The sequence below is a fragment of the Mercenaria mercenaria genome, chromosome 3 (assembly GCF_021730395.1).
Source record: "Mercenaria mercenaria strain notata chromosome 3, MADL_Memer_1, whole genome shotgun sequence".
Lineage (NCBI taxonomy): Eukaryota > Metazoa > Mollusca > Bivalvia > Venerida > Veneridae > Mercenaria > Mercenaria mercenaria.
Window position 1 is genome coordinate 17578803 of NC_069363.1, and position 22508 is coordinate 17601310.

The 22508-nt window shown below is 35.4% G+C and overlaps 2 protein-coding genes across 4 annotated transcripts in view; one reads left to right on the forward strand and one right to left on the reverse strand.

Annotated features, from left to right (window-relative positions):
• The first annotated feature begins 8051 nt into the window (after nucleotides 1–8051).
• LOC128555513 (putative ferric-chelate reductase 1) lies at nucleotides 8052–13825 on the forward strand. The gene is made up of 5 exons (XM_053537942.1): nucleotides 8052–8181; nucleotides 8609–8829; nucleotides 10079–10242; nucleotides 12935–13026; nucleotides 13417–13825. Exons 2-5 carry the CDS (start codon nucleotides 8622–8624, stop codon nucleotides 13697–13699), a joined length of 747 nt encoding a protein of 248 aa, XP_053393917.1. The 5' UTR covers nucleotides 8052–8181; nucleotides 8609–8621; the 3' UTR covers nucleotides 13700–13825.
• A 153-nt stretch (nucleotides 13826–13978) lies between these two features.
• Nucleotides 13979–22508, reverse strand: part of LOC128555512 (SCY1-like protein 2) — a 503011-nt gene continuing 494481 nt past the window's right edge. For all 3 annotated transcript variants that reach the window (XM_053537940.1, XM_053537941.1, XM_053537939.1), the window contains one exon: nucleotides 13979–21797. In XM_053537940.1, coding sequence (XP_053393915.1) covers nucleotides 21774–21797 — 24 coding nt within the window. In that variant the 3' untranslated portion in view covers nucleotides 13979–21773. The remainder of the gene's footprint in view (nucleotides 21798–22508) is intronic.

A 22508-nucleotide genomic window follows, 5' to 3' on the forward strand; every position in this document is an offset into this window, starting at 1 on the left:
ACCTGTCTGGAAAAGGTGTAGCAATCAATGGCTCTCTTTTTTCGTTTTGCATTTTAGCGCAAGTATCACACCCTTTAACAAGATTTTCAATGTCTTTGCTTATTCCTAGCCACCAAACAGATTCTTTTGCCCTTGATCTACAATTATTGATCCCTTGGTGGGCCTCATGTAACCTAGCCAAAATATCTGTTTTCAATTCAGATGGAATAATAAGCCTGTCATTTCTCATTAACAACCCATTGTTTACAGTAATTTCACCTTGAAATTTCCAATATAATTTTGAAACTTCACATGACTCTGATTCAGGCCACCCATTTTGAGTAAATTCAATTAATTTTTGACAGACATAGTCTGACATTTGCTTTGACCTTATTTCCTGCAGTCGTTTGTCTGTGGCTGGCAAACTTTTAAGTACTAAATCAACATACATTTGAGTTTCAGTGCAGTTTTGCCTATCCTCAAATGTCAAACTGTCACACGTTGGATGTCTACTAAGTAGGTCAGGTATGATTAACTCTTTACCAGGCATATGTGAAATTGTGTACAAAAATTGCATGAGTCTCAGTCTGAAACGTTGTATTCGTACTGGTAATTCACTCAAGTCCTTTTGTCCCAGAAGTGGTACTAATGGTTTATGGTCAGTAACTATAGTAAAGGATTTCCCTATTAAGAAGTCCTTATGCTTTTCACATCCATATGTGACCCCTAGAGCTTCTTTCTCTATGGTTGAATACCTTTGTTCTGTTGGAGTTAAAGCCCTTGAAGCATATGAAACTGGCTTGAATTCCCCATTGTCTTGTTTCTGGAGCACTACACAACCAATTGCATAATTGGAGCTGTCCGTCATAAGAGTAGTCTCTCTGTTTGGGTCATACAGTGCAAGAACAGGTGTTTCTGTCAAAATACACTTGATCTTATCAAATGCTTCCTGTTGGTCACTACCCCAGTAAAATTGATTTTTACTACTCAGCAAATCTCTAATTGGCTTTGAATACTCAGCTAGAAGTGGGGAAAACTTTCCTAGCTGTGTGACCATGCCCATGAAACTTCGAACACTGTGCACATCCTTAGGAGGTGCCAAGTCCCTAATAGCCTTGACTTTGTCAGGGTCTACAGCTATGCCATCTTGGCCAACCATATGTCCAACAAACTTTACCTGAGTTTTCTTGAACACACATTTGTCTTGGTAAAGAGTCAAGTTTGCTTTTTCTAACCTAGTTAAGACAGTCTCTAGTCTCGAGTCATGCTCTTCACTTGTCCGTCCATAAACTAGAATATCGTCAGTCTGGCATATAACACCGTCTATGCCTTCAAGGATTTGCGACATTCGCTTCTGAAAATATTCAGAACTGCTGCTAAGCCCCATAGGCAGTCGTTTAAATGCGAACCTACCAAACGGTGTTATGAATGTTGTGAGTAACTGACTCTCTGGTGCAAGATTTATTTGCCAAAACCCGCTATTGGCGTCCAGCTTGCTGAAATACTTTGCACCCGCCATCCGCCCCAAACTTTGATCTATAATGGGCAAGGGATAATTTTCACGGCGTACATTTTTATTCAACTGTGTAAGGTCAACACATATTCTAACGTTAGAATCGCTTTTTGGTACACAGACTATGCCTGCACACCAGTCAGTGCTTTGATCGACCTTGAAAATGACGCCCGACTTTTCCATTCTTTCAAGTTCAGCTTTTACTTTTGGAAGCAATGGAATAGGTACGCGCCGCGGTACGCTAGAGCAAACGGTTTCGCTCCTTCATTAAGGGAAATACGGTATTCTCCGTCTAACTGTCCTAGCTCCCTGAACAATCTAGGATGGTGGCGCTTAACAAAATCTACCGAAGTAACTTCATCGATGTTAAGCTTGACCAAATTTAAACCGATAATTGCAGGTCTGCCCAATAGACTACGATCAATGCCACGCACGACATATATTTCTTCTACTGAGTACTTGTTTTGGCTTGATAACGTTTCGGTAAAAGAACCTAAGACATTCAATTTCTTATTTCCAGGGCCAAATAGGTTTTTGTTTGTTTTCTTTAATTTGGACTTCCTAGAGATAAGTTTACATTTTCAGGTATCACCGTAACATCAGCCCCAGTGTCTATCTTAAAACAGACTAACAAATGTCTCACCTTTAGTTTGGCTCTCCATTGACCATCTCCTGCTTCTACTGTTCCCAGATAATCACTTTTTTCTGCGAGTTCATTTAGTGTTTTAGTTCTGCAGCACACAGAGAAATGATCCATCTTTCCACATTTGAGACAGTTTTTCCCTTTTGCGGGGCATTTTCCCTGAATATGCGTCCGGTTACACCTAGTACATTGTTTTTGTCCTTTAGGCATTGGTGTCCTATGTTGTTTCTTTTTTGTTGGATTTTGCTTCGGCGCCCGATATTCTCCCAAAGACTGTTTTGGTCTGGCTCCACGGCTGACCTCGTCCGCTGACCCTCGCTCTTTATCGTGCTGATCTTTGACCTGTCGTTTTACGATTTCACTTTGTCTAGCCATTTGAACTGCCTTTTCAAGTGTGAGTTCTGATTCTAATTGCATTTTCTCAGATAAATTTGTATCTAATATTCCAATCACAATTTTGTCCCTTATTTGCTCATTTTTGGTGTCTCCTGGAAATGCACAATTTTCAGACAATTCGTAAAGTGTTCGTATGAATGACTCAACGGTCTCTCCTTGATTTTGTCGTCTTGAATGAAATTTTGCACGTTCATGTATAACATTTTTCTTTGGATTGAAATGTTTATCAAATTCGTCCAAGACTTTTTCAAATTTCTTGCTATCATCAGCTGATAGATTGAAGGATTTCAACAGATTGTCTGCATTTTGACCCATTGTATAAATTAATGTAGCCACCTGGATCTCTCCATCATCCTTATGCAGTTTTGATGCAGTTCGATAGAATGAAAATCTTTGTTTCCACTCATTCCATTTGCTCGGATTCGTAAAATCGAAATTTTCTGGAGGTGATAATTTCGCCATTATTCCAACAATTTAATGTTGCACTCTGTTATAAACAATTTAATGTTAATCCATATTAATTTACAATTTAATGTAAGTCCACTTTGTGTCAGTTTTTCACTTCTGACACCATGTTATGTCATTTACTTGTCAGGATAAACCAAGTTAGGGTTCGAGACCCAATATGAATAACACTCTTAAAGGTTAATACATTTTAATCTGCATGATACAAGTGCAACTACAATACTGAATACTTGACAATAAAACATGCCTATTATATAACACAGTAACAATAACTCAGTGTCCTAATAGTGTTGCTGATACAGCGTTGTTGTGTCCCTTAGTATGTATGTAATCCAGTTACACAACAAGCAGGTTTGCATTTTGTGTTATGCTGATGATTTAGTATTGATTGCTGAGAATGAGGAGGACTTACAGTCCATGTTACATGTTCTTAACAGTTGGTGTACATTGAATAGTATGGTTATCAATTGTAATAAGAGTAACATTGTTCATTGCAGACCACAATCCTTGTCAAGGTCAGATTTTGTGTTTAAGTGTGGAGATAATATATTAGAATATACTACTAAATATACATACTTAGGAATGCTACTCACTGAGCATTTAGATTATAATCTAACAGTCAAATCTGTGGCTCAAAGCGCCAGTAGAGCTCTTGGTCTACTTATAGCCAGATATAAGAGTCTAGGTGGTATGTCCTTTTCAGTTTTTAGTAAATTGTATAATTCAACTGTGTGGCCTGTCATCTCGTATGCATCTGCCATTTGGGGTACTCGGTCTTACTCATGTATTAATGCAGTAGAGAACAGACCATTACGATTCTTTCTTGGCGTTGGAAAATACACACCGACTGCCGCTGTGGCTGGTGATATGGGATGGCTACCACCTTTAGTTAAACAATATAAAACAGTGTGTAATTTGTGGTATAGACTAATTACAATGGATAACAGTCGTATCAATAGAAGAATTTTTCTCTGGACTAGAGATAATGCAAAGCCTAGTTGTAAGAATTGGGTTTTTAGTGTAAAACAAACTTTTATAGAGTTAGATTTAGTTATGTTTTGTAATCGTCATTTGACTGTATCAAAAAGAAAACTTTGTGATAAGGTTTCTAGTACTATGTTTGAAAATACAAAAATGACTGGAAAAATACTGTAAGCAGAACAAATGCTGTAAGAGGCAATGGTAGAAAGAAACTAAGAACCGTTACTGTCTTTTCAAAAAAGAGTAATGTACTGAAGAATACTGTAATGTGGTTTTACCTGGTACTCATAGGTCAGCATTTGCCAAGTTCAGCTGTGGTGTAGCCCCACTTATGTTAGAAACTGGTAGATACATGAATTTGTCTCCTGAGAACCGTGTTTGCCCTTTTTGTATTGGGTGTGTGGAAGATGAGAGTCATGTTATCTTACAATGCCCTATGTATTCAAATATTAGAAATGTGCTGTTTGCTAAGTGCCAAAAGGTAACAAATTTTAACTTGCAGTCGAATGCTGAAAAAATGCTTACTTTATTCTCCAACAATATGTTAATTAGATGCTGTGCCAAAGCCTGCTATGATATTTTACAATTAAGAAACTCATATTTGTATAGATAATGTTATCTCACCACTAATAAGCTGTTTTATACTGTAGAAATAAGTCTTTTTAATATTGTAGAAAACTGGAATGTTTTATCCTTGTAGTTGATGTACATGTATACATATATTAAAATAGGTCCCTTACAATGATAAGTACTGTATGTTAATTAGGAAACTAGGATTTAGATGTAACATCTTTTTTTTCTATATACTCAAAACTTAGTTTTATTCGGGGGTCTTTAATTTTATGTTTTAAGTTTTCCTTAATCTATCAAAGCTATATTTTGCCATCGCCCCAGTTCAATCGGAAGCCGATGATTTCTTGTTAAAAATAGACACAACTTTTTAGATGAATAAAGAGGTAGTTTATCTATGTATGGACTTCTTGAGAAGTTACTCTTAATATATTTGTAGACATTTGAATCTGACGTATTGCTGATTTCGGATCTCCAGTTTTGTAAATACATATCTTTTAGCTTTTGGTACGTTGCTTTTATAAGCCATTTACTACTGTTGAAACTTTGTATATACCAGATTCCAGAGAAACCAGTCTCAAATAGATATTGCTTGCAATCATATCCCCTCAGTAAGAACCTAATTAACACCTTCGTGTGAGAAGGAAAGAGATTTTGTAGTATTTTTGCTTTTCCTGGGCTTGTTCCATAGAGTGCGTCTGACAGTAGCCTGGGAAGCCGTTGATAATATTTGTGGTTTGTCAGAAGAAATAATACATAATATCTATGCATTAAAGATCCGACTAAATTTGCGCTAATTGGTGTTAATTGGCATTCATCGAGTCTCTGATATTATCAATTTGCAGGTAGAAAAAAAAGTTAGAAATTGTCAGACTGGATTCCCAGGCTAGTCTGACAGCGACAGAAGCCATTTTCGCGCGTATATGAAAGCGAATTTTGGTAAATTAGACAGACGAACATACTGGTTCCTTCATTTGGTTTTTATTTATTTCTTATGATCTTATATTTTTTTCCGAATATTCGAATGAACTAAGCACTGAACATTTTGTAAAACATTTTGCAAAACAGCAGAATCTAAATGGTAAATTTCTTCTCACAAAATACATTGAGATACATTTGTCTATAGTTGACAAAAATACAAGTGTACGGGACTACGCATTTCTAACCGGAAGGCGATGGTACGATGGTGAAAACGCGATGGCACGATAGTACGATGATGAAAACGCGATGGTGCGATGGTGAAAACGCGATGGTACGATGTTGAAAACGCGATATTACATCGACATTTCACCATCGTACCATCGCGATTTCATCATCGTACCATCGCTTTCCGGTTAGAAATGCGTAGTCCCGTATACTTGTATTAAATAAAAAGTCATGATTGTCCAAACGGAACACCGTACACTAACGACACTTGGACTTAAGGGCAGAATTAAGAAATTGCGATAACGCCTCACTTTCACATTTTGTTTTCGCATCGTAATATCGTATTTCGCCCTCAGGCCGAGGGGCACTATTACCATAACACGATGCGAAAACACGATGCAATTGTGACGATATTGATGTCGTATTATCGCGTTTTGGCATCGTATATCCATGCCATTGCATCATACCTTCGTATCGTAGTATCGCAATGTCATCCTTTCAAATCTGTAGGGCGAAGTGTAGGAACAACTACTGTCCCAACAGAATACCGTACCATAGTGTTTTAGCACAAAACTTACGAACTATTTAGACAGCAAGAAAACTCATCTGCAGGTAGGTACCATTATGACGTAGATACGATCACTTGAGTCTGAATTTCAGACTGCTGTAACATGATGCCTGAACTATCATCTGCAGAATAAGCTTTGCCGTCTTTCACTCGTGACATGCACCATGTCCATCGTCTGCGTCGCATGAACGACTGCCATGCCAAAGTATGCCATGGTTTGTCACGCGTTTGCTTGGAACTGTAAACTAACATATTTCAAGGTAGTGGCTTGCTGGATATTCTATTCATTTTCCTAGTGAGGTTCATCTTTAAACTCTCCCTGGTATTTGTAAAATGACTTTTGTACTTACTGAATAACCCTGAAAAGGTTTAATACCTTATGAAGCCTGAAAAAAATATATCAAACCAAACGTAAACGTTTCGACAGGTTATGACATATTTGATAAATCTAAATTAGGCCTAAAATGCATATAATATGACAGGATATCATCATAATGACAAAATATAGTTGTTTACGTGTACATATATATAGAAGCGTTTTGGTGTTAGCATAGAGATTTGTAGTATTCCTTATCACGACGTCCTAGCTCCTACGTGACACACCAACTCCTACATATGACTTACGAGAATTCCAAGGCGGTGCCCCACTATGTTCCTTTATTTGTTTATTTTGTTCTCGTATGTTTGCTTTGTCTTTGTGCGCGCTCGTGCGTTTGTGTGTATGTGTGCGCGCGCGCTTGTGTGCGTGCGTGCGTGCGTGTGAGTCTTGTACACGTCCAAGTGGTGCAAGTTGCATTTTTCGAACGTTGCTAACCCCGTTGGAAATTTGTTCTTGTGTTTTCCCTACTATCTCCTACTTTGGAAATGTTATCTCCTACGTACGACTTACTAGCTCTAAGAACGACTTACTAACGTACGACTTACAAGCTCAAAGAACGACTTACGTACGTACGACTACTAACGTACGACTTACTAGCTCTAAGAACGACTTACTTACGTACGATTTACTAGCTCTAAGAACGACTTACTAACGTACGACTTACAAGCTCTAAGGACGACTTACGTACGCACGACTTACTAACTGCTACGTAGGACTTAAAGTATAACGCGTTCATTGAGAACTACATGTACTCGTTACAGTTCTTTTTATGCGGCCTGTCTTACGGTGCTCTTAATCATTTGTGAAAATCATATCAGCTTCTCTACATTTGAAAAAAAAAACTTAAAAAAAAACTCTTCTAAGACTGTAGAAAATAAAACACAGCTATCTGAACGGAAAGTACGTTAATCCGAAATAAATTCAAAAGACGATTCAATTTCCGGCTCGGTTTGGCGCTTGACAGCATCACATGAGAACAATGAATGGGCTCTGTGATTTTTTAAAAGACCATTAAAAAGATTTTTAAAAAGAAGAATATTCTTTACACCAATAACAAAACACATTTTCTACTAACTTATTTACATAATGAATTACATTCTTATTTTTTTTTTGTATTAAAGATTTATGAAAAGTGAGTTGTTTAAAATGCTTATTTTTTCATGATAAAACGTTATATCAGGTGAATCATTTTGACGACCGACACATAAATAAATGAGGGGAAAATGAAAACATAACAAAGTAATTATGACTATTTATATGAGAAAGATTTATACAAGTAACGTATTCACCCGCTGGATGAGGAAAAACAAAAACATGCCTGGCAGACAAAGTGTCGTTTCTTTCCGCACGACGTCACTAAGACAAATTCTCCGACCTTTGAAGTGTCGGAAAAATTTCCTAAGGACAAAGACACCAATTAGGTTAATTAATAAAATATTACGATGAAACAACAGTAAAACTACTTAGATTTATAAACAAACACAAGTGGAAAATCATACCTAGATTTATAAACAAACACGAGTGGAATATCATTTGCCAAGGTAATGTTTTAATCTTTTGATAATTATAACAACTTTCATTAGCTTTGTCGAAATACTTTGCGCAACCTGAAACGCTTAGGAAATATTTTTAAAAATGATTAATGATTAATTATAACAGTACTTTGAAAGAGTGACGTGGAAGTATATAGTTATATTAAGATTCCATTGCAAGAGGAGCCTTTACTTCAGGGTAAGCTAAAATTAATTAAGTATTTTTCAATGTTTCAGTATTAAAACACTTTTATATGTCAGACATTTTTATCTTTATAACCTTTAGCAAAAACCGTTCACAGATTTACTCTGGAAAAATAACACCTTTTGTACTATTGAAATTCTGACTAGCATTACGTAAACCCAAACACTCGAGATTGATTGTCACCCAAACTATCAGACTAGGTCTGCAATTTTTTTCATTACCTTTATAAAGATAAAGAACAAATATGCGGCAAAGAACATTATACCAACTGGTTGTCATACTATGCACGCAGTTGTGTGTATGCACGTGCTATCACTATGGACCTCCTGCAACAGAACACGTGTGTAGGAATATGTTTCCTGAGGGTCATCATGTAGATGCGCAGACGTCCGAGCCGCCATTCGAGATAGACCTTTCACAGAACGTATATACCCCTTGGGAGGAAGTGCAAGGTGAGACGTTCATTTTAACTCGAAGTCTGAAAGCAGAAATGTGGCACAAAGTTCTCGGAGTGAGCTAATATACTAGAAATCATTCACCGTTCTTCGTCCGTCATTTCCTTCACTTTTCTTGAAGTTTTGGCCTGGAAGTGTCTTGGATAGTCCTCTACCACTACTGTTGAAATAAATTCCATTCTATGCAGATTTCTGGCTGACATTGCAACTTTTAAAACCTAAACTTTGAAACATTTAGCCAGATTCTGTAACGTGGACTGAGCGCGAAACTATTGTAAATTGTATTTGAATAAGGAACAAGATACAATAGTTTCGCGCTCAGCCCTCGATAAATGTCCCTTGGATGACCATTTACCAAGATTTTACAAATAATGATTTAACACAAATGTATCTTGGATGATCCTTTAGCACGATTATTCATTTTTGTCTGGTTCTCTAAATAACCTTGCAGCAAGTACTTTATATCTGACGTAAAAATAATTCAACACATATATCCCTTTGGTGACCTTCTAAAATCATTTAAACTGAATTGTTTTGTCAAAAAAAAGCCTTGATAAGGCAGGTCAGTTTTCACAGTATATTGGCAGAAATGTTTCTTAGATTACCAAAAATGTTACCTATTTGAGCTGTGAAGCTCAGGTGAGCGATCGTTGGCCGCCACGGTCCTCTTGTTATCATCATAAACCTACATGAGTTAAAATATTGGCATAACAAGGAAGTGAACTTTAACGAGTGCTGTAGGCAATTCCTAAAATTTCAGCATTTCAATTTTATGGGTACAAGTTATCGAACGAATGGTGCCTCCTTTTTACGTCATCGAATTCCAACGACTAAAACACTCATTAAAATTCACTTCTTTATTTTACCGTTATTTACTTTATTTTTATTTTTGTTGGGTTTACCGTCGTACCGACACAATTTAGGACATATGGCGACTTTTCATCTTTTCGTGATGGAGGAATACTACATGTGCACCTCCGGGCATTGTTTCTTCACGAGCGTGCACTGATGTAGTATCCGAGGGACCTTCCGTAAGCCAGCTGGATGGCTACCTCACATGAAAAATTCTAGACCCCAAGTGAGGCTCGAACCCACATTGGTGAGAGGCAAGAGATTTCAAGTCAGCGACCGTAACCACCCAGTCATGGAGGCGGCCCCGCTTAAACTTGTAATTAGAATCAAGTAAAATTAACCCATGTGTTTCGCAATTGCATGTTTGTTAAATGACGGGAAACTTTCACTTCAGTAACGTTGAGGGCAACACAGGGCTACTTTTTCCGTGGGTTCTTTATGCAAGCTAGAAGAGCCGATTGTAGTCACGTATTTCAGTATCAGCCCCTGGGAGTTTTCACTGTGTTGCCCGAGGATCAAAACTTAATGAAAACAATGCCGTGCCTGAACCATAAGGACGTGAGTATAACGTGTTTATTCATTTTTTGTTCAACAAGGACATGCACATACATGTATGTAGTATTGTATGTGCGTGCGTGCGAGCGAGGGTGCATGTGTGCGTGCATTAGATGGCTCATTGTCACAGGGGCAAACAATTTTTCAAAATGGACTTTATAGCATTTTTTTTTCTGAGAAAACATTATAATTGTAATATATTGAAGTGTATATGGCTCATGGACCCATACTGTATCCTAAGTACGTTACTGTCCCTGTGGTGTAAATGTCAGACAGAAGACGAGTACGAAGTTGCCGAAAAGATGCAACAAAAATAAGCTAGTCAGAACTGCATCATGTGTAGATCTACATGGTTATTTCTATGGATAATGTCCTATTCAGCCTAGGATGTCAACAATTCTGTTTAATTTAAGTATAAATTACAGAAACAAGAGCACCGCCTGATGGTGTCATCGCTCTTCTGCAAGTCATAGACAATATGTAAGAAAAGAGTAGTAGTTCAGATTTTCTAAGTACAAAAAGGGCAATAATTCTAATAAAATGCAGGTTAGACTTATGGTTCTTGACGTACTTAGTCACCTAATAATGATTAACAAGTGTGCAAAGTTTCGAAGTTGAAGCTCATATAGATTTTTAGAAAAGGTGGACCTACACAAAAATTTTAATCAAGAAACTCAAATTTTCTAAGTACAAAAAGGGCCATAGTTCTGACAAAATGCATATCAGAGTTATGGTTCTTGACCTACATAGTCACCTAATGGTGATAAACAAGTGTGCAAAGTTTCAAACTTTAGCTCTGATAAAGTTTTAGAAAAGGTCGACCTAAACAAAAATTTTAACCGACTCCGACACCGACGCTCAAGTGAAGAAAATACCTTGTTGATCTTGTTCCAAAAATCTGACGATCTAAAAAAGGAGTTTACTTTTTACGGTTTTATTCTGTTGACAATAATTCTGCATGTAGGGCCTACATTAAGGGAAAAAAGGCTGGTTCAACAATAATGAATGGTCTCAGCCGCCTCGCCCTCAGTACCCATCAGGTTGTATTGTAGATTTTATATTCACTCACTTTACAAATTCAAATGTTACGCTATTGGGCAATTTGCAGCGTTCAATGACCTCGATATTTAGCAAAGCCCCTCCTCGTCATTTAGCCATCTCCGTCAATTAACGTACGTCAAATAAGTTGCATGAAACATATTCAGCAGTACTTTTTCAATTAAGATAATGTTTCTTGGCTTATGGCAAAGTTATTTTTTACGGACCGAGCGTGCAATTACTGACAGAATATTTGTAAAATAATGCTTCATTAAATACAGGTACATAGAAAGGTTTCTCGTGCGCGTAATATCTCATCAATTGTTTATATAAAACATCGGATAGTTAATTACAAGTTAAGTGTTTTTGGGCGTTAGTAAACTACTTTTTAAAAAAGTCTACAAGACACAGAACGTAACAAAGCAAATAATATAGTAATAATAATAGAAGACTCGGTTTAATCGAGTCTGTTTGTGAGAGGTAATGACACGTGCAGTAATCCTCATGCCCTCGGCACCGGGTTAAGAACTGACTGGACTTTAGGATTCAAAAGAACCCGAGTCTATGTACTTTACAGACACCACACGAAAGCTGCTGTTGCTACAGTTCTTGAGATTTGTAAGAATTGAGCCGTGCCATGAAAAAACCAACAGTGGCTTTGCGACCAGCATGGATACAGACCAGCCTGCGCGACAGGATCCATGCTGTTTGCTACTGGTTTCTCTCATTACAATAGGCTTTGAAAGAGAACAGCATGGATCCTGACCAGACCGCGCGGATGCGCAGGCTGGTCTGGATCCATGCTGTTCTCTTTCAAAGCCACTGTGTTGATTTTCTCATGGCGCGGCTCAGATCTTTTGGAAGCATCGAACGCAGGCAAGCAAGTATCGACAGTCTCTGTTTGATCGGGTCAGGTCACAAGTAAATTGTCACTTTCAAAGAGATTGACCTGAATAATAACAATACTTCTGGATTTCTACTACTTAAAATAGGCAAGCCGGTCAAATTTCAGTGGCGTTCAAGGCTTGATAGGTTTGGGGGATATTGAAAATTGCAAGTTACTATAATCAAAATTAACTTATGAAAAAAGAGACATCAAAATCAGCATAGAAGCAAGTAAGTGAAGAAGCTAGAAATGCCATATATTTTCAATTACAAAAAAAGGAAAACTCGAATAAAATGTCCCGACCGCTCTCTACGCCTCATAATTCGTGCAGATATCATACGCACCATTTTTAGTTACAATTACGTCATAAATCGTTAAATTTATTGAAAAATATTCTTTCCACATCTTTGTAATATTATTTGGCACGGACGGTTGTAATGCAACTTGCGCTTTTCCGAAGACAACCCCGCCAGGCAAATCCCGTCCAAAAAACTCCCCCCGAATCTGTAAAAATTACGCTGCTTTAAAATGGTATTGTCTGGTGGATAAACAAAGCCGAAATACACTTTGATTTTTTTTTTCAAAATACCGAGTAAAGTAATTTGCCTCGCGGAAATTTCCGCATGAACGTGATTCAATCAGGATTCAGTGGCAACTCAAATTGAACGTGTATTTCAAAAGGTTCCAAAATTCTTTCTCAAACGTAAACTGAGCTGTACCATTTTTTATTATTTCTAAAGGAGAAATGTTCAGTATATTTGTTGATTTCAGAGTGCCATATCACACAGAACAAACCAGAGTTTTGGAAAAGCCGTTTTTAGATGGAACGCGCCAGCAGCTATGATTGGTCATCTTTATTTCACGTAAGTAAATGAACTTAAGTTGACATAATCAAATTGAGAGCGTAGCTTTAACCAGGTAATAATTTTAAACTCCTTTAAATTTGTGACCGTATTCCGTTATTTTGACATTTTCCAGAACGTAAGATTTCCAGAGACTAATATTGCAATCTACTGTATAAAAAGTAAAAGTAAAATAAGTCTTAGCTTTTTATGTAAGAAAGTTACGCTTCCTAAACTACAACCTTTAACATTAGCTCCTTGATCTAAACTATTTACGCCACCAATATTATCTAGCATGGTAGGAGCATGTAGATTTTGGTAACGCGATACTACTGAGAAAGGGCAAAGATCAGAGCTCTTTATACTTAGACTGCATGTTAATTTGGTAGTGATACACACTATATATTTCAGAGCAACAGTTGTCAAAGAGCAGGATATATTCTGGACAAACGTCAAGTCAGTATTAATGCGCGACCAAAGCGATAAAAGACGTAAAGGAGAATACTGCCCGACAAAGTCACGCATAGACCCGCATGAAATAAATACAACTCCGAGACCTTCACGAGGGACAACTGAAAAACTGCAAGAATCGACAACAGTTACTTGTGGATGTCATTTTAACAAACACTGTATTTTCCAATTGGCTTTTTCAGTAACAATGCCTGCATTTTTATTTAAAAAGATTGTCTTATAAACTAATAACATAGTGAACAACTGACAATTGACGAAATACGATTGTCATGAAAGGATTGAAACACCTTGAGTTGAACTTACGGTCATATAAACGCGCACTATTACATATTAAACTAATCAAGCAATATGCTGGATATACATACTTATGATTGTATGCAGTAGTTCTGTAAATAGCATTAATTGTCACTCTGTTTCATCCAGTTTCATGTGTTCAGAGAGGATATTGTTTCATATAAACCTTTACCCTTCTGACGGCAAGTGATTCTGCCTTTGCGACTAGTGCAGACCAAGGTTTTTGTAGGCTGATCTTGGTCTGTTCTGTTCGCTATTCAGTAAGTAAATTTGCAGTGAACACTCCTTTGAATAATAAATAGTACTGCCTAAATTGAATGATAGCCAGTCCATTTTAGAAATTTAGCAGGGTAAAGGTAACATGTACACTACAGTGCTGCTTCGGTTTCTTGCTTGAACAGAATGTGCATTAGACAATACGTACATTTCTAACGTTTTACGTTTTATAAACCACCTGGCTGAACTGTACCTGGACAGATAGGTGGTATTGCCTACAGCATAACACTCACTAATTATTCCCCAATTAATTATACCCTTTGTTCTACACGTCTAACATTTTTAATTAATTCACCAGCATTCATTCGAGATTTTCCCATGAACTGCACAAGAAACATTACTAAGTAACATCCGTCTCCATATAGACTAACAAATCTTTAACAGTTAAATGTTTTGTATTGGGATATTTTATGTGGTAAATACATGTTATAGGACTGCAAAGTAACTGCTCAAACTTAAGAACGCACAGCTAGAACATTGCATTTTTTTGGACTGTAGAAGTTTACATCTGTCTGACATAAAGCTGTATAAAACCTGATTAAGTTTTTTGGGGGTTCTCCACAAATGAATTGGAAAGGTCCTGGAAATCCACTCAGTTAGTTATAATATCAATCAAACTACAATTATATTCTTATTGCACATTTTATTAGAACATCTTTCTTCAGTAATGACAACATGTGGAGAGTATCTAACAATGGTATAAAAGAAGGTATTATCACAAATTCAAACATAGGGACATTACATATACAATCTACTGAAACACGGTATATAAACCAGTATGTACATAAAAACGTATTGAACATCTCTGTCAAAATTACACAACTAAATAAATGATGATTTGGTCCTTCAGGCATACGTAAATGTGCTATGGGTTTTACATCCCAAAATAGTGCTACTGGGCATAGGCCAAAACCTAGAGGAAAGAAAACATAGATTATTATCATTTGTTATTAATGGACATTTATAACAAAAACACATATATGGTGTGTTTAGAAATATGCTTACTGCTTCCTACACAATATACTTTATGTTGTAACATGTTATATTTTATTTATGTCAAAACCAAATTGCTAAAACCAAAGGCCAGTATGAGCTATTTTCATTAATGGTCATTATCTCAACTACAACAGGGTATTGAACAATACTGCTGTAATATTCAATTACTGCTATGAACTTTTTTTCATTTCTCAACATTATAAGCATATTACAGCTCATAAGACCACACTGGTATCTAGTAATATAAAAGTATAAAGGAAAATGTATTTGTTTAACAAGAGCACCGCCTTGCGGGTGCTGACGCTCATCTGATTTTTTTGTATAATAGAAATATTGTCCTACCCATGACTTTTTTAAGTCTAAAAAGGGCCATCATTTTTGCAAAAAGCAGTATAGAGTTATGTTTCTTGATGTACAGTGTCCACTTACGATGGTGAAAAACTGTTGCAAGTTTTAAAGCAATAGCTTTGATAGTTTATGAGAAAAGTTGACTTAAACATAATACTCAACCAAGAAAATGATTTTCTAAGTCCAAAAGGGGCAATAATTATTGCAAAAAGCAGGGTGGTTATGTTGCTTGCTGTACAGGGTCAGCTTATGATGGTGAACAAGTGTTGCAAGTTTCAAAGCAATAGCTTTGATAGTTTAAGAGAAAATGTTGACCTAAACATAAAACTTAACCAAGAAATCTGATATTTTCTTAGTCCAAAAAGGCCATAACTCTTGCAAAAAGCAGGATGGAGTTATGTTTCTTGCTGTACAGGCTCAGCTTATGATAGTGAACAAGTGTTGCAAGTTTTAAAGCAATAGCTTTGATAGTTTAGGATAGAAGCTGACCTAAACATAAAACTTAACCAAGAAAACTGATTTTCTAAGTCCAAAAGGGGCAATAATTCTTGCAAAAAGCAAGATGGAGTTATGTTTCTTGATGTACAGGGTCTGCTTATGATGGTGAACAAGTATTCCAAGTTTCAAAGCAATAGCTTTGATAGTTTAGGAGAAAAGCTGACCTAAACATAAAACTTAACCAGGCAACGCCGACGCTGACAACCGCTCAAGTGATGACAATAACTCATCATTTTTTTTTCAAAAAATCAGATGAGCTAAAAATGTCTGAAAATTTATGATAATTCATGTCTTCATGTATTCATAAATATATGCAAGTTTCAAAACCATTATGAGGAAATGAAATAATTTGTGATTTAACTTTGATGAAATTGACAAAAAAGGAGACAGTTAATTTGGGTCCATGTGACCTTAACCAAGTCTTTCCTGTAGCCGGACTTACTTGTGAAAGGCTTGAAAACTGTACACTTTACAATTCAAGTCTTAGATTCCAGAAAAAAAGAAAGTCAAGTTAGATCCCTAATGATTTTGACCTTTGAGCCACAGACCCAAAGCAACTAGGGATCTTCTTTTAGTATACTTAAGTCAATGTGTAACATTTGAAAGCCATAGCTACTTTATTAAGAACGTGGATTTTGAACTGATTTATTGTAGAACAGGCAATGACATAACATAAATGTTTTTAAATATAACGATATTTAAAAAGTTGGTTGTTTATTTTTGTAAGCACCATGGAAAATACGATAAAGCTTTCTTATAAATAGTCTGAAACATTTACCAGACTTTGCCACACCTTATAAAATCATGATCTTGCACTGCCAACCAAGCTGAAAGTTAGTCTGGCTACTTATACAGAATCTGAAAATGTCAAGATTCTAAGAACTGATCAATCATATGGTTCAACTGGTCTTGGAAGTCTGGCAGAATGGTAGGATCTTACTGAAATGGTGGCCATGATGCCAGGAATCATTTAGAATAAGAAAATATCAGTAAAACGATGGATGCTCCCCAAAATATGATTATTGCTTATTAAAAGCAAAAAGGCAGACTTCATCAACTGGGAACATACCTCGTCTTAGAAGTTTTCATGGTTTAGTTTGAGATAAAGTTATTAATATTGTTTTAATTATCTGAAGAAACAAAATAATCACTATAAGACTTCTTCTTCTTTGTTCGCCTTCAGTATAAGACAAAAGCAGGATTACAATTCAGGCAAATAGCAAGCAGTAACCACAAGTATGACAGGACCTGGTGTTTTGTTGAAGTTATCATGATGTTGCATTTGTAAATTTAAAATGTGATGTGAAGCAAAATTGCAAACATGATATGCTAAAAGTTACAAAGAGTTATATTTTGAAGTAAGATAACTGGCCAGTTTTAACATACTACATAATTAGAATGGATCATTGAGTAATATTCCAGAACAATTTCTACTAAATTATCAGTATAAATGAGATTCTGCATACGTCAGTGCAATATTTATTTATGTATTTATTTGGGTTTTTACGGCGCACCAACACAGTATAGGTTATATGGCGCCAAACAGGACTACAAATTTTGGTTTCACATCTCATTTACATTGAAATAAAAACATGAGGTATGGAATCAAAATTTGCATACCTGCTGGAATCACAGAGTTACAGCAAAACCAAGTGTTAAGACCCTGGGGGTTCTACGCTTTTGTCTGTGTGAACAGAAGGACTTTCAAACATGTATTCTGTTCTCTTCAAGAGTTGCCTGACAAACATATTTAGAACAGCCCTGAAAAAAATCTAAGTCAATTAAACAAAGTCTGTCACACAGGCATGAAATAATAGGTCTGTTAGAAAATAAAATCATTATTATTTAAAGGCCTAGATTTTGGCAGTGGGCCAAGGGATTTCTGTCTTCACCAGCACAGTTGGGGGCTGATGACCATCACAGTATGGTTCCAATAAACAAGGGTCATTGTTTATTGGAGAGTCAGTCTACCTTACAAGTGTATCTATTAGTAAGAAGGGGAAACGATGTAATTTATTTTAAATTAATGAATAATTGATAACTTTTAAAGTTATACTAGTTTTTTTAGGCATTTCTAAGTAAAGTAAAATATTTGTTGATCAAACACAGTAAAAAGTAATCAGAAACTTATTTTCACAAAAAATGAAATAATGAGAAACTTAAAGAAATATGCAACTTTTTATTCTAGAGAATTGTGATATTTCAGAAAAATGTGACTTTCAATCATCTAAAGCTTGCAAAATACTGTAAATAACATTTGTCTAAAATTGAAAACAGAATGTGAATTTTAAAGTTACAAAGCAAGCATGAAAAAAGTCCCTTTTGGCAACATACTGAAAATGAAAACTGAGTATAGATGGGACACAATAACTGATTACATGAACACAAGAAAAGCAATTTCCAATTCGAAAAATATTGTTTGTCAGCACATAGAACTCATGAAGTTTTCACTATACTTGTGTTTTATTATCATTATTATTTTCAATATTATTACTGTATCTTTTATCATCCTATATGTAATATAATAATAATAATGATAATGATTATGATTATTTTTATAATTATTATTACTATAACATTAAAGTAATAGTGATTATCATCTATATAATATCAAACTATTAATAATTATTATTATCATTCCACATTCACTGAAGAAAAATTAATTTCTTTCAACTCCACTGCACACATCTTCATGGTCTACTTGGGGTCCCTGCTGTGCTAATTGCCCTCTAATCAGTTACTATTACATAATCGCTGATAAGCAGCACATAAGATGGGAGTTGTATATTGGATTGGGGGGGGGGACACTTATATAGTAGTGAATCTAGGCCTTTAAAGTATACAGCCCTGTATCACTTAAATTATGGTCACTCCGAAAAGTTGGTAAAATTGTGGAAAACAAGGCAATAGGTAACACTGATGGATGCTCCCCAAAATTACTGTAGCGCAAGGGGCTTTTCAGTCATTGAGGTTATGTTAAGGAGAAATGTGTCAGCAAGAGTTGTGGTTCTTTTACACTGCACTCCCTCTCATTGATCTATATAAATATGTAAAGTATAATGTCAATAGTTTACACAGTATTTTGAGTTATGCCTAAGAAAAAGTTTTCAAAAAAAAGGGAGATAATTCTAAAATGGGACCACCTAGAGTTATGGTTCCTTGTCACTGCACTTCATCTCAATAAGCTCTATCACTGTATAAAGTTACAACTTGGTATCTTCAATACTTTTTGAGTTATCCTCCGGACAAGAAGTTTGACGGACGGACAAGGTGATGACTTTATGCATTCCCCTCCCCTTCGGAGAGCATAAAAACATTATTTGGTTTTAACATTCTGAAGGATGGATGATTAAAGTGGACATATATCACTGTCATGCTAAACAAGTCCTCACTAGCATGTAACAAACATTTGCATTCAAAATACAAACCAAAGTGCATGAGACATAAAAACAAAACCATTGTTCTTTCAATGAATATAATTATGCTACATTGATTTCATTATCAAAATAAATCGTGTCCAGATTTTGTGCTACCTCAACATATGAAAGTATGTAAATCTTATTTTCAGACAACACGGATAAACTCACAAAGCTCAAAAACATTTTGCATTTAATATAAAACATAGTCTATCTTTGATTCAGATTCATACTAACCAGTCTAAATTATACAGCCATGTCACATTTTGAGGTAGTAAAAGAACTGTTATAAACTGTGTTCAAAACCATTAAGAAATACAAATTCTGATGTTTGATTCTGTTAAAACAAGCTTACGCTAAAATGACGTCCATTAACATGCTCTGACGTCAATGTTTTTCTTCTGACCAAGAAAGAGCGCTTCTATATATTATCCACAGTTTTAGATTAAAGGCTTATTAGAATTGAAATAATGTATAGCAAAATTGTGTTTTACAGGCTGTCTAGCATACCCTGACAAAAAATTAGGGCTAATTTTAGGGCAATTTGTACAAAAAAATAGGGCTAAAATTAGGAATTTGGTACAATTTTAAGGAAATTTTAGGGCTAAATTTAGGAATTTTCAAATTAAAATATGGACTTTAAAGACCATGCTTACCTTTATGTGATTGACATAAAAGTAACTCACAAATAGTGCTTTATTTACAGAAAAGACGTCTGCCAGCTTTCCACTGTTTGAACACATGGATCCACTGGTAAACTGCTTTGAACTGTGCTAAACTGTTTTTTTCTGAATTAGAAGAACTTTTAAACAACATTTAAAACATTTTCTCTTTTTGATCATTGCAAAAAAGTTAAAAAAGTAGGAATCTTTGTGAAAAAATAGGGCCTTTTTAGGAATTTCCTTTGATTTTTAAAAAAAAATAGGAATTTTAGCAAAACTGAAAAAAAATAGGAAAAAGTAGGAATTTTAGGGACGCTAGACAGCCTGGACTTTTACCTAAATTAATACACCCAAGATCGGTTATATGTCGCCAGAATAATTCACTCAGGCTACACCCTCGTGAAATTATTCCATGGACAAATAACCTCTTTCTGTGCATTAATAACGTTAAAACACAGTTTTTCTATATATTATTTCTTTAATATGAACCCATTTATTGGATGAAGTATTCAATAATCATTCACAACCCTTTTTATTTTCTTATGTGTCTGACACAAGCAAAACCATGTAAAATATTACTTATTTGAAAATTACATCTTAGTTTAAGTTACCTCCCTTAATACAAATATGTTTCTTATACAAAATAATAGAACCAGCTTTTCCAAAATTAAAGAAATTACTTTTGTAATAAAATGTTAAAATGTAACTATATATGGAATGAAAAATTGACACACATTTACTCTTGACACATTACCAATATGAATCCTTTTACAGAAATCAAAAATAAAATAAAAAGTATGAACACTGTGTTCACGCACAACATATATACATCATCTAGGGACGTGTAGATAAATATTGTAATGACCAAAGCATATCAGATATTCTGTAAGTTTTCAATGTTTTGACATCAATTTTGTTTACATCTTAATGTATATTTTTTCGTAAACCATAACCATACATTCCTACTAGTTTATTGCTTTGCACGTCAGGCTTTTAAATTCAAGTTTTATTTTATATGTTCTAGAATTATGACTAGAAGTATCACTGAAGGTGACAAATACCCCTGGACACTGATACAAGGAAGGAAAGTAGTCTGCATGTCATCTTCCTAACTCTTCAAGTTTTATGAAAATCCTTCAAGCGGTTAAGAAAATATAGAGCAGACATAAAATAAAGCTTTTTGACCTTTGAGCTATATTCATGACCTTGACCTTTGACCTACAGACCTAATTCATGTGCTCTGCACATTGTCTCATTCCCACCTACCTACATGCCGAGTTTAAAGGCAAATACCTTTAATTGTTATCAAGTTATGCTACGGATATGAATTATGACGTACAGATGCATGCGCCATCAAATAATACATCCTGTGTTTCCAAAAACAGGCATATAAAGTCTTCCTGTATAAGATATGAAGCAAACACAAAATAAAATGATTTGACCTTTGACCTCCAGATACAACCCTAAGTCATGTATCTTGTAGTACTATGATGATGAACATTATAATAATCTGAATCCTTTACTGGAATGATGTACATTACTCTAGTAAAGCCCCCACAAACATTGTATATATGGGAATAATAATAATTATTATGCAACTAAACATCGCAAAATTTTGATGTAAAAAAAAAAAAAAAAAGCATAAAATGTGCCTTTTATTATATACAACAGAAAAAAACATAATATGATGGTAAGATGCGGATCTGTCTGTGGCAAGTGATGTTGGGGTAGGCAACAAATGGCATTCTTGAAACTAACATCCATTCTACATAGACTTGATCATGTGATGAGATTGTTCCTGCATCTGTCATTTACCAGAGAAAAGCTGCATCTACAAAAGAAATATGTATATATGAGAGGGCCATGATGGCCCTGGATTGCTCACCTGAGTTTCACAGATTGCTTTAACAGCTTTGGAGGATTATGCAAGGAAATTAATTATCTTATATATAATCCATTTATATATATTTCAATTTATATATCTATATTGCAATTATTCTGAAATTGGGATAGATGTTTCTGACAAGGTATTAAATATTTGCACTACACAGTCTGACCAATCTCCCAAATTTTTAGAAATATGGCAGGTATGTTTAAATTTATATCAAACACTATAGGAACCAGTACATACATATATGACAAAGGTTAAGTGGCCACACCCTGTGACTGCAGTATTTTTGAAAAACCAGAATAATTTTAGCACACTTGATATAGGGTTTCCTAATACCACAGTCACACATATGGTGCAAATAGCTACGTCTAGCTACGGATAGAAATGTAGTAATCCGTATCGATCCGTACCTGAGCCGTACGGATTGGTAGGAATTGATACGAATTACTACTTTAAGGTACGGCTCAGGTATTAGGTATCAATACGGATTACTACGTTTCTATCTGTGGCTAGACGTAGCTATCCACGCTGTATGTGTGACTGGGGTATAAGGAACATTAATTTCTGTTTCAAAACAATTCTAATATCTATTTATTCAAGCAATTTGATTGGTTTAGCAGAAACATTCACACACTGACAAAACCCTTTTAT

Coding starts and splice junctions, on each gene's coding strand:
- LOC128555513 (XM_053537942.1), top strand. CDS start 8,622: ATGCGGCAAAGAACATTATACCAACTGGTTGTCATACTATGCACGCAG. Junction 8,830..10,078: donor CCCTTGGGAGGAAGTGCAAG/GTGAGACGTTCA, acceptor CTTTCACTTCAG/TAACGTTGAGGGCAACACAG. Junction 10,243..12,934: donor CGTGCCTGAACCATAAGGAC/GTGAGTATAACG, acceptor TGTTGATTTCAG/AGTGCCATATCACACAGAAC.